General features: G+C 37.8%; 1 protein-coding gene across 1 annotated transcript; it reads left to right on the forward strand.

Annotated features, from left to right (window-relative positions):
- The first annotated feature begins 728 nt into the window (after nt 1–728).
- vamp8 (vesicle-associated membrane protein 8 (endobrevin)) lies at nt 729–10,775 on the forward strand. Its single transcript, XM_049763596.1, has 3 exons — nt 729–896; nt 7,579–7,740; nt 9,080–10,775. The coding sequence occupies exons 1-3, from the start codon at nt 882–884 to the stop codon at nt 9,263–9,265; spliced, it is 363 nt and encodes a 120-aa protein (XP_049619553.1). The 5' UTR covers nt 729–881; the 3' UTR covers nt 9,266–10,775.
- Nucleotides 10,776–12,718: the final 1,943 nt, after the last annotated feature.

A 12,718-nucleotide genomic window follows, 5' to 3' on the forward strand; every position in this document is an offset into this window, starting at 1 on the left:
TCAAATTGAATCAAAGTCGCTATTGCAGGGGTGTCAAACTCAATTTTTTGGCAGGCCGCATTGTAGTCATAGCTTCTTTCAGAGGGCCATTATGACTGTCAACCCAAATAAATGTATGAGCACCTCATATTATATACAGTAAAAGCTACAAAACAAACTGACAAATAGTAACTCGTTTTCAAATCAGATGAGTAAAAACTAGTCAAATATTTATAATAGTATTAATAGTGAAGACAATTTGCAAGTCTAGTAATCACACACAAATTTGATGCACAATTTGTCTTCGCGGGCCACATAAAATGATGTGGCGGGCCGTATCTGGCCCCCGTGCCTTGAGTTTGACACCTGTGCGCTATTGGGTCAAAATGTGTAGGCTACCCATTAGAGTTCTGTAAAGAATGGTACATCTCTTTTTCAATAGTTAGTCCTGATGATTGTCATAACGCACGGTGGAAACAGCGGAGTATGACGTCATTGGTTGTACCACTGACGTCAATAAAGGAAAGGCACAACAGGGCCTTCAAAATAAAAACAAGGAATATTGTTTTACTTGCAGCCAAGATAAATTGATTTATCATTTTAAAAATGTGACGTGTGACAATGAAGAAGTCATACAAATGTTTTGGAATTTGATGACAGAAAAGCTGCTAACAACACACAAATAACCCGTGTCAGTCAGTGAGTAATATTGCAAACTTGACACTCCGGTCGAAGGAATGAAGTTTCAAATGAGACGGGGAAAAAAATAACACAACCAGGAAGTTCAACAAGGGGAAGGGTGCTGTTCTTTCGTCAAGTAATTCTGCCGCTGAAGAATTAAAACTAGTACGAACTGTGTCAAAGTCTCGCTTGTTTGGTGAAAACTGCGCTTTTGCTACAAGATGGACTATGATCCGGTAAGGAATATTCGACGCTTGACTACTCCGGTTAAGAAATTGGGTTTTGTACGTTGGCGTTATCTGCAATTGTGTGTGTTTGTTTACAAACGCAGTAGTTTTATTTGCTTAACATGTTTAACAGTTTGTTCGAAAAAAGTTTCCGAGCCGATCTTTTCATTCGCACTCAAGAGAAAGCTCATCAAAATAGCTGCGCTAAAGCGCCCGTTGAGCGTCATGTTCTCATTTCCTTGTCGAGAAGCAAGCTATTTATTTGATCGTGCTAAACTGACACTAAATTAGTGTTCTGGACGTGGTTACGTTCTAAGAATCGTTGCCCGAGTTTCATTTGTCGTCTTCATGTATGATTCTGACATATAACTTCGGTTAAAGTTGGTCTTTTTGACTAAATTGTTTGTACTCCCGTACCTGGGCCTCAAGACGCTTCACTACCAACCAGAGCATTCCATTCTTCAGGTTAAACTGCACGTCTAAATTTACTAAATTGTTTTAAAAATATTGCTTCCAAGTAAACACTATCACCTTTTTGTTTTTCTTGAAATCGTCCAATAAGGGTCGCTAATCAGTATGGAACTAAGTTAATGGCATGGTTCTATTCACTAGCAAACAATTTAGTCATTTGGGGAAAGTTGCAGATGCACCCTGGGCATATTTTTTAGGCCTTTTTGAAATGTTTGTAATAAAGAAACTCATAACATAGTGAGATGGCGGCTCGGTGGCGCACTGGGTAGCACGTCCGCCTCACAGTTAGGAGGGTGCGGGTTCGATTCCACCTCCGGCCCTCCCTGTGTGGAGTTTGCATGTTCTCCCCGGGCCCGCGTGGGTTTTCTCCGGGCACTCCGGTTTCCTCCCACATTCCAAAAACATGCTTGGTAGGCCGATTGAAGACTCCAAATTGTCCCTAGGTGTGAGTGCGATTGGTTGTCTGTCTCTGTGTGCCCTGCGATTGGCTGGCAACCAGTTCAGGGTGTCCCCCGCCTACTGCCCGATGACGGCTGGGATAGGCTCCAGCACGCCCGCGACCCCCGTGGGGACTAAGCGGTTCAGAAAATGGATGGATGGATGGATAACATAGTGAGCCAAAGTGGTCGTTCCATGATGCCATTGGATGATGATGCAGTGTGTCCTGAAGGCATGAAACACTGGGTGATGGATGGCCCAATGATTTTCAAACTCAAAATACCTTATACCTTTTGTATCACTTCTACAGCAGCACATGACTCAGTCTGAGAGGCATGTGCTGTTTGAAATGTTTCACATTACAAAACTCTTCAGAGAAGAGGGATTGAGGGAGAAAGGAGAATGGCAGATTCCTGTCGTCCCACATACTACAGTATGTGCTATCCGCTTTGTTTTGCTGCCTTTTGCAGGCTGTACTGGATGTGCACTGACAGATGGATGTTGACGTGTGCTACCAGGGGTTTCAAACTTATTTTTGTTGCGGGCCGCATCGTCGTCATAGTTTTATTCGGAGGGTCATTATGACTGTCAACACAAATAAATGTATGAATGCCTCATATTATATACAGTATAGACGACACAACAAATTGATTAACTAGTCTTCAAATCAAAGTAAAACATGTTCAAATATTTTGCAATATCTATTTTTTTAAAAGTGAAGACCATTTGCAATTTTAGTACTGACATGAATTTGAATTGTCTTCGTGGGCTACACAGAAGGATGTGGCAGGCCGTATCTGTACCCCAGTCTTTGAGTTTGACACCAATGTGCTAGGTCAGGGGTGTCAAACTCATTTTTTTTGGTGGGCCGCATTGTAGTCATAGCTTCTTTCGGAGGGCCATTATAACTGTCAATCCAAATAAATGTATGAGCACCTCATACATATACTGTAAAAGCTACAAAATAAACTCATTTTCAAATCAGACGAGTAAAAAGTGGTCAAATATAAAAAAAAAGAAGATATTATTAAAAGTGAAGACGATTTGCAATTCTAGTAATGACACACGAATTTGATGCACAATTTGTCTTTGCGGGCCACATAAAATGATGTGGTGGGGTGTATCTGGCCCCCGGGCCTTGAGTTTGACATCTGTGTGCGAGGTGATGAAAAGCAGGGTTGCAATTAGAAACACTGACAAATTGAAAAAAAATTGGGTATTTACAATATACATTCATCAAGTTTTTTGCAGCGCTTGTCCTCAGTTGGGTGGGCCTATGTCCAATTCAAAGGCTGCGTTTTCGACTGCATGATGTCAGTTCCAGCGTGACCCACTCCCACCTGATTTCCAAATTCTGGAAAAACAATTAGCGGGCTGGGACTTCCAACGCCTTCAATTGCTCCTCCTCGTGTAGCCGCCGCAGACCGCATAAACCGTGGTCATTTTGGACGGGCTTTATGTGTTTTTGACACTAATCACCAGCCAAAATAAACGACCATTGCAGGACGCAGCCTGTGAATTTGCACACAGAAAATGCTGCACCCTCGATGAGATCTTGTTTTTCATTTTTCACGTGGCAAGAACCAGTGCACACCCTTAACTTGCTGCTGACAGATCACAGGAGTGGAGTTGGGTGTATCATAATTACATTAAACTCCCAAATAAGTAGCAATACTTATGATTATGCTGAAGTACCATCTCTGTGTATGTACCACGGTGGAAATTATTCACAAAAAGTATAGTGATACTTGAATTTTAGGTGATGTCAGGATAAACAAAATGGTACCTATACATGTAAACATAATTTATCTTTCTCTAAAATTTTAATACATGTCTAGCTGTACAATTCTTCACTAGTTTTTGCACAATTTCTCTCAGGCTAAAGTCGTAATGTACATGTTTGATTGACAAACTCACCGATATATTTCCATGTTCAATTAGAGTTGTTATTTAAATGGTCCTCATTGTCATTCTGTTCACATTTTGACATGAGACCATCTGACAATTGATCAACCTTACCATACATATATTCATTGAAATGGTTCAAACAGGATATCCTCACAGAGAAGTAGCATCTGACCTTCAGTTGTCAGTGTGTCATCATCATGTTGCAACAGAGAGACAATGAATTAAACAAGTCTTCACACCACTGTTCACTTACGGCATTTTGTATGAATAAAAAAGACACCATTAAGTCAATTGACTTCACAAACTGTCTTCACTCCGATTAATTAATGGCATATTTAGTGCCTCAGAAATTCATTTGTGCCCTACTCTGACTGAGACCTTTGAACAAAACCCTATGATGCTGTACACGTTTTTGTACTGTAAGATGGGAAGTATAAGCATACTAGAACATTAGAAGGTGAATTGGGTTTATCAATCAGTTAATCAATCACTACAAATGGTGGCAGTTATGAGTTGACTCCCATTTAACACAAGTTTCAATCGGAAAATTGTGAACTCAGCCATATTATCTCAATGTTTTATTTTTATCTCCCTTCTCTCTTTTTATGTTGCGTATGATAGATTTTACACAGATCTGATCAGATTGGCAGATATATTGCATTTTCATGCAAACCATCTATGATTGGTTGTAATGTCATTATTTGCAGATCGACTCATGATCATGGATCTGTAAAAATATTACAGCAAACAGTCTTGTTGACGACAGGGACGTTCTGTGCTGCTATCATAAATAATCCAAGGCAGGGGTCTTGAATCCTGGTCCCCAGCGTCCGGTTTTCTAGATGTTTTCTATAACAATCTTGATCATTTGAATAAGGTGTGTGTTGCAGCAGGGATACATAGAAAACATCCAGAAAACCAGACCCAAAGGACCCCCTGATCTAAGGTTTTTCAGTCTATTCAGTCTTGAGGGTTTTTTTCTCCCAAATGTTTCAGGTTTCTTTTTTTTTTCTTTTTTTTTTTTTTTTAATAATTTAAAATATATATATTTTTGTTGTTGTTATGGAGTTGGTCGTAAAATATCATGTCTGCTGTACAAGGAGACCGGTACAGTCACCAAAAAGCATAGAAGTTGATGTTTATGGAAATGTATTATTTGATGCATAGGTCAAACATTTTTGTCTTTCTGAAATCTCTTGGAATCTGAAAAGTAGTGTAGGTGAGTTTTCCATGGATAATTCAAATGTTTGTTGTTCTGCCCCAATGGCACTTCAGTGGAAAGCAGTAACAGTAAATATGCATTTAGACTGTGGAACTTTTGACCATGTAGAATTGTTCTCGACGGAGCGTAAGAGTTGACATAATGACTAATAAATGAAAGGACATGAACAAGAAAAGTGGGCGAGTTGGAAAAATCATTGACAGGGAGGTAGAGAAAGCTGTGGAGGACAGCAAGTGATGCAGCAAAACCTGTTTCCTAGAGACGTAATGTTTACGGTACAATGGAGACTCATGAGACTTGGTACCTGTCTGTATACAATGGAACGCCAGACTGCTATCATATTTCTGCTCTGTAATCGCTCCATAGTTGTGTGAGGTCACTGCCTTACTTGCTGTTGACCCAACCTGAGATGGCATCAGCATGTGCATGTCTACATTGTCTACATGCCAAATGGTTCATTTGAAAGTGTTTTTGTCAACCAGTCAAAACAAAGAACGAGCTTGCCAATACAGGGTTAAAAACCCTGTTGTGAGATTGATAACGTACAAAACAAACATTAACCTCAAAGGTAGAGGGCAATCCGTTCCACTATGCTAGTGAACCTTTGTTTTGTAATTCTAAACAATGTTTCTCATGACAAATACAGGAAAATAAAATACATCCTTGAGACAAACTATCTCAATAATAACGTTGTAGTTCTTTTTTAACGTTCATAAAGATTATTCAAGTGTAACAATAAGTTAACCATTGTTGGCATTAACCCAAAAAGAACCAGTTAGTGTTAAGATTGATGACGAATGACAAAGTGGCGCACATCAGTTTTGGGGATTAACATTATTGAAACGCAAGTGTAGTTATGCACTATGCAACGTAAAACTACTGCTGCCTTAAGTTGGACTCTGATTAAATACCAAACCTCTGGTCTATAGTTGGACCTGCCATATAATAGATTTTTTTTTTGCTGACGTTAATACTTATTTGGCAAAATATCTAATCAATCAGATGACTCATAAAAAGAGATATCTATATACTATGTAGTATGTGCTGAGTTATAAATAAAGTTAATAAAAAATACAAGACAGATTGTTGAGAACACTGCAGTGACCAAACCCGAATGACCGGTACAGGCCCATACAGTGACCTCGGTCCATTTTGAAACTCTCTGCCGTGTTTGATGGTGGAATGAAACTAGCTTAATTTTATTTTGCCTTTGCCCAGTGTGTGTTATCAATATCAATTCATTCATCCTTGATATTTAAGTTTTCGCGCCATCCATGAACATGGAATATGGCAACACTTTGCCTGTATTTGTTTTAAAATCACTGTATGGCATAAGCACAGGAGTGGCATGTTAGCTCTGTTTATATCCATGCTAATGATGTTAATGCCAGTCGGTTTGTTGAATGGATTGCATGACGCAATGGAATTGATAAAGAGCTCGTCAAATAGTTAATTCATGCTGCACTTTATTTGTTTTCGTTTTTTTAAACAAACCGTGACTTCAGGTGTTTCCCCCCCCCCCCCCCCCCCCCTTGGAGTTGCAATCTCACAAGAACATTGCATGTTATAAATATTAGTTCAAGATTGAGCAGACCATTCAATGCCTGCATTTAATTAAGATTCTTTTTGTACAATATTGTTAATGAATATTTTGCAGCAAGGGGGAAAATGGCAACTTGCCAATGATAATAAAGGGCTCATCTTCTAGTCTTCTCAATAAATAGACAAATTGGACGGTTAAAAATTGTTCAGACCAAATCAAATACATTTATTGATGCATTCTCAGTACTGCTTTTGCTCATTCGAATTGTAGCTGGAAAGGCAGGGTGCACAGCAAATCACCAGGCATAAAAGGACAAACAACAATTCAACCTCACATTCACACCCAAGGACAATTGAGTCTTCACTGACCCTTATCATGCTTGTGTTTGGAATGTGGGGGGATGCCGGAGTACCCTGAGAAAAAGCATGCAAGCAGTGAGAACATACAAACTCAACCCATCTGTCTGTGTCAGACGACAAGACTTGACTTGACTTGACTTGACTTAACTTGACTTGAAGCAAATATGATTTAAAAAGCCATCCCATTACTTGCTCCATGGCTGAGGTCAGAATACTCTTTAACACTCCTTGCATGAGTGTAATTTATAGCCGCATCGGCATACATTTAAAAATTCACCTTATTACATGTTTTGGGGAGATCGTTTATGTACAGGGAGAATAACAGGCGACCAAGTATTGATCCTTGCGGGACACCAACAAAGACATCCAAGACCGATGATTTTACACTGTCAATTTGTACACATTATTGTCTTGAGGATGATTTAAGCCACTGAATTGCCTCGGGCGAGAAATTGAAGTCTATTAAGAATTTCATGGGTAACAGTATCAAAAGCCTTTTTCAGGTCAAGGAACACAGCACCAACACAGGGATATAGTATATCCAATTTACGTTTCAGGTTCCATTGTGTTGAGAGGTGGTTCTTACGAGAAATCACCTGCGAACATAAATCAGAGTAACTATGACCTAATTGGCTGGTAATATCATGGAGATAGTAGAGCTTGGGTGTGAGAGCATTTTAACATCAGCACTCAAAATATGATGGGCCAATTTCAATGTATGACTAACATTTTTTCCTACTCTGTGCTTAGGAGCGAGGGGGTGAGGTTCCAGAGGTATTGGATAAAACGGCCGCCTTAAGAAATGAAGTAGATAGCGTGAAAAACATCATGACACAGAATGTGGACCGAATCCTGGCCCGAGGAGAAAGATTGGATGAACTTGTGGGCAAGTCGGAGGACCTGCAAGATGGGGTCAGTCTTTTTTAGGATTTTTATTCTAGAAATAAATTGATGGGTATTTGCTTTGTGGACTGTATTCACAAACAAAGAGGCCAGTGACGACAGTGATTCTTATCAGCCAAACCTGAATTACAAGTCAACAGAGCCACATATAACTGCTTTTGCATAGACCTTCTTTGTTTTTGGTTGTAGAAGCCGCTGAACAGCTTACAAATTAAAACTATTCAGTGCCTCTTTTCCTGCACTTTTTATTATACGGTGTACAATTGAAACCGGAAGTTTACTGACGCGAAATCAGACTAAATCTTTCCAATTTTAGACCAGTTAGGAGGACGAAAATTATTTGCAAAATGCTAGAATAATGATTTTTCAGACAATTTTTCATTAGGAGTTTCGGCCATCAGAAAGTTACCGACATTTCATGAGCATTTGGTGGTAATTATTTCTATTTGCTAAATGCCAGAATGATGATTTGAGGATTTTTTTTTTTTTTTTTTAAAGACACTTTTTACGGAAGAGGGTTAGGGTGAAGAAAAGAGGGGGGGTGACAGGATTCTGACTTTTTTTCTCAGAATTCTGACTTTAAAGTGGTAATTTTGACTTTAAAGTCAGAATTCTGAGACTAAAGTCAGAATTCCACTTTCTGACTGTAAAGTCAGAATGACTAAAGTGAGAATTCCCACTTTCTGACTTTAAAGTCAGAGTTCTGAGAATAAAGTCAGAATTCTGACTTTAAAGTCAGAAAGTGGGAATTCTCACTTTAAAGTCAGAATAGTGGGAATTCTGACTTTAAAGTCAGAATTATAAGAAAAAAAGTCTGAATAGTGTCGCCCCACTTTTTTTTTTCTTCACTGGCCCTAATCCTCTTCTGTACATTTTCATTACTTTTGTCATCAGTCAAAACTTTACATACATTTCATGAGTATTTGGTGCCATTGTCATGTAACTTGTTGATACGCACCGTTTTGATTTATGCTTTGTTTGAGAAATATGAATTAAATGGGCAAAATCAACCTGTTTTTATCCATGTCAGTCGGTGGCCATTTTGCCATTCTCTGTTGACTGAAAATAACATCACAGTTGCCTGGTATCGGGTCACAACTAATCACGGCTCACCATCCATCCATCCATCCATCCATCCATCCATCCATCCATCCATCCATCCATCCATCCATCCATCCATCCATCCATCCAAACATGGATGGATGGATGGATGGATGGAATATTTTTACTGTCCATGAAAACAGTGCATCAATCACAATTTTAATCCTAACTGTGATCATATTAAAGGAATTTCATACATTAGACGCTGTCACAGCATGAAATGTGTGGGGTGTCCTCCTGTGTGCAGGCTAAGCACTTCAAGCACACATCTCATAAAGTGGCTCGCTCCTACTGGTGGAAAAATGTCAAGCTGATCGTGGCCATCGTGGTCGTCGTCCTCATCATCGTGCTCATCATTATCCTCCTGGCCACTGGTGTCATCCCAGTCAGTGCCCCTGTGCCGCCTATCATCGAACCCACGCCCAAGCCATAAAAACATACTTGAAGTAATTGTACATACTGATATAATTTAATCATTGAGCACCTTCCTGTTGCACGATTACAAAATGATAGGACATATTAAGCAAATTGCTTGCTGTCTGTTGAAATGTTTGATATTTTTTTAGGCTGAGTCTAACAGTGACTTTCAGTTTTTATTTGATTGTTCTTTTATTATTTGGTGTAAGTAACTTTATTGACCCTTTCACATATGTCAAAGTATATTTAATGCGGTTGAATAGGTTCAGCAGAGAAATTGTTCAAGCCTGAATGAGCTCGACCCAGTATTTGTATCGAAATATCAATAGGGAGTCCTTTGCTTTCCTGATAGTTGTTTGACTTGTTGAATGTATAGATGTCATTTTACTGAAGGTCACAGTGAAGGAAGGCTGAAATATTTTCAAATGTTGGAATTTTGTAGTTTTGAAGCCATACAAAGTTAGTTTTTCAAACTAAATATCCATTTAAATAGTCTCCAAATTACACTGGGAGTTTTTATTGTCGAAACTAGCTCCTCTGGTTGGTGAAAAGCACGATGTGACACTTGCGTTATTGAAAAATCACATCAGTGTTGAAGTGGTAGCTTTTCTTGTTACCTTTCTACAAACATCTATTCGTTTTAGCATACACAGAATCGTAAGCTTGTGCTTTGACGCTTGGCAGTTCATGCCTATTTCTGTTTTCATTTTTGTTGCATTCACACTCTCTCTCCACTCATAGCTGCTATCCTGACTTGTTTCTTTGCCTACTAACCAAAGAAAAGGAGCGGTTTTCACTTAGCCGTGCCAACGTCAACATCGTGAAGCATAAAAGCCCAAACTTGGTTCACAATGTCAATCGGTGGACCAGCAGGGTCAACAACTTGGGTATCATGGCTCCTCTTGCTCTGCTTATGCTAAACTGATATCTGTTTGTCTTAAAGCTTGTAAGATGATTTGTGAGAGATGACACCCAAATATTAATGTGCAAGTGTGACGATGGAAATCTGCCACCCCGCTGCACTGTAAATCTTGAAGGTCAATTTAATTCCCTTTAACTGTATATAGTCGAAATATTCCCATTTTTATGTGTTCAGTATATACGGATGACTGTCTTTCAGCTTTATGTTAATGAGTGTCTATGATTTAGGGGTATTTATTAAATACATTATGTTGTCAGTCTACTTTTTTTTTTTAATAAATTTTGAGCTGCGCTTGTATCAAAGACAATTAGGGTCATACATTTATTTCTAGAAAAAAATAGGCTGCATATACTTTTTTTCAGTCTTTTTTTTTTTTTTAACCCTTGACCTGTTCCTCTTCTAATTTTTTTTAAATTCTGTTATAATGTTACCGCGTTCACCTGGCTCAGAGTATGTGAGTCTCAGAGAATCCAGCCTCACCTGTTACTGTTGTGATGACCTCTTGAGCGTTGATCAGCTAACCAGCTTTTTCAACTCAACATTACTTTTATGTATTGGTTTTAGTTTTCTTATATGAAATAAAGACATTTTCTTCTGAAAATTATTATGTGTTGTCTTTATTTCTTACAGAAAATCAATACAGGTAAAACACTTGCTACTTTTCAATCGAAAAAAAAAATTCAAAGCCAGTGGACTGGGGTGGTTCATTTGCCAATGCACTGTCAACCAGTTAGTATCCCCCCCATGGTCTCTCTCATTGTCTTCATTTAGAAACCATTTATGTAAAATGTGCATCACCCCAGGATTATTGTTACTGATGGGGATTTGATTGTATTCATTGTTTAGTGTAAAAACATTGTCACGTCTTTCTGAAATGCATTTGATAACACAGTATTACACTAAAATGCATGACAAGCCTTCACTTTGTAGTCCACTAGCTCCTAGTGATGCAATCTTTGAGTACTTTTGTTGACTGACAATACAACATTTCAACATTAATAAAGCATTGCTGGCTTTTGAATTTACATCTCTCCATGAGATTTGCAGGGGAAAAAAGTCTTATTTAGGAAACGGGCTATTCTTTGGTTACAGGCCTGAAATAAATTTTGTTCCACTTTGGGCAATGAGCAAACAATGTAAAAAAATATTTTCAGTACCATGTTTTTCCCCCCCTTACACTGGCTATAAGCTGGTCTTTCTACTGGCAATCAAGAAAGCTTCCTCTTAAAAAAAATATATATTCATGGTCATCCGAAGGTATTTTATTTATCCGTTTGTCCATCCACTTCCTCTATTGGTACTGCTTATGTACATTAGGTTATCAAAACTGTCATTCATAGTTGAGCAGTAATGCATTAAATGCCTCTTTTGGAAAGAAATATTACATGAAATTGCTCGTGGAAAAATTTAAACATTTATGAAATGTGTGAAATCTTCTTGAATGTCTCACGATACAGACTTGTGTTGAAAAGAAAAAAGACATTATTATAAGCTGTGTCTATAGAGCTCCTGGTTCTAGCATTGAGACATTCACAGAATGGATAGAAAGTGTGATTATACAAAAAGGCAACAAAAATATTTTTATTTGCGGGGATTATAACATTGATCTATTAAATCCAAATAAGCAACAAAATATTGATGATTTTTTTTAAATCTAATGCATAGCCTGAGTCTCTTTCCTACAATCACTAGACCCACAAGAGTAACATCACAGTGCTACTCTGATAGATAACATATTCACTAATATAAGAGAAAACAAGACAACCAGCGGGTTATTAATTACTGATATTACTGACCACCTTCCAGTGTTTACAGTATATGACAATAATTTCAAATCTGAAATTGGGGTGTATAAACAACAAAGAAGAATTAGGACAGATGAGACAATTGCTACTCTAAAACATGAATTAATGGAACAGAACTGGGATGCAATATATAAAGAAAAAGATGTAAATAATGCATACCATAAATTGATGACTATATTCACTTCATTATATGATAAGCATTGTCCAATCAAGAAATATAATAAAAAAACTAAATATAAGAATAGTCCATGGTTGACGAAAGGCTTAAGAAATGCCTGTAAAAAGAAAAATTTACTCTATAGGAACTTCATAAAACAGAGAACAGAAGGCACTGTAGATAAATATAAGAGATTTAAGAATAGATTAACTAATATTATAAGATTAAGTAAGAAAAAATATTATAAGAATAAATTAGAGGATAACAAAAACAATATTAAGGGGATATGGACTCTCCGAAACCACATTATTAGAGAAGGTACCGAACAACACAAATTACCTAAATATTTTGTTATAAATAATACTGAAAATTATAATATGGAAGAAGTGGCAAACAGTTTTAATCAGTTCTTTGTAAATGTTGGGCCTCAAATAGCAAAAAAAAACATACCGATTCCAGCACCAGACGTAGGCAACAGAGATAAAATAATAGAAAGGAATCCTCACTCAATGTTTTTGAAGGCAGTTGATGAAAATGAAATCATTAACATTGTAAAACAATGCAAAAATAAAACACCTACCGACT

Source organism: Syngnathus scovelli, chromosome 3 (assembly GCF_024217435.2).
Source record: "Syngnathus scovelli strain Florida chromosome 3, RoL_Ssco_1.2, whole genome shotgun sequence".
Classification (NCBI taxonomy): domain Eukaryota; kingdom Metazoa; phylum Chordata; class Actinopteri; order Syngnathiformes; family Syngnathidae; genus Syngnathus; species Syngnathus scovelli.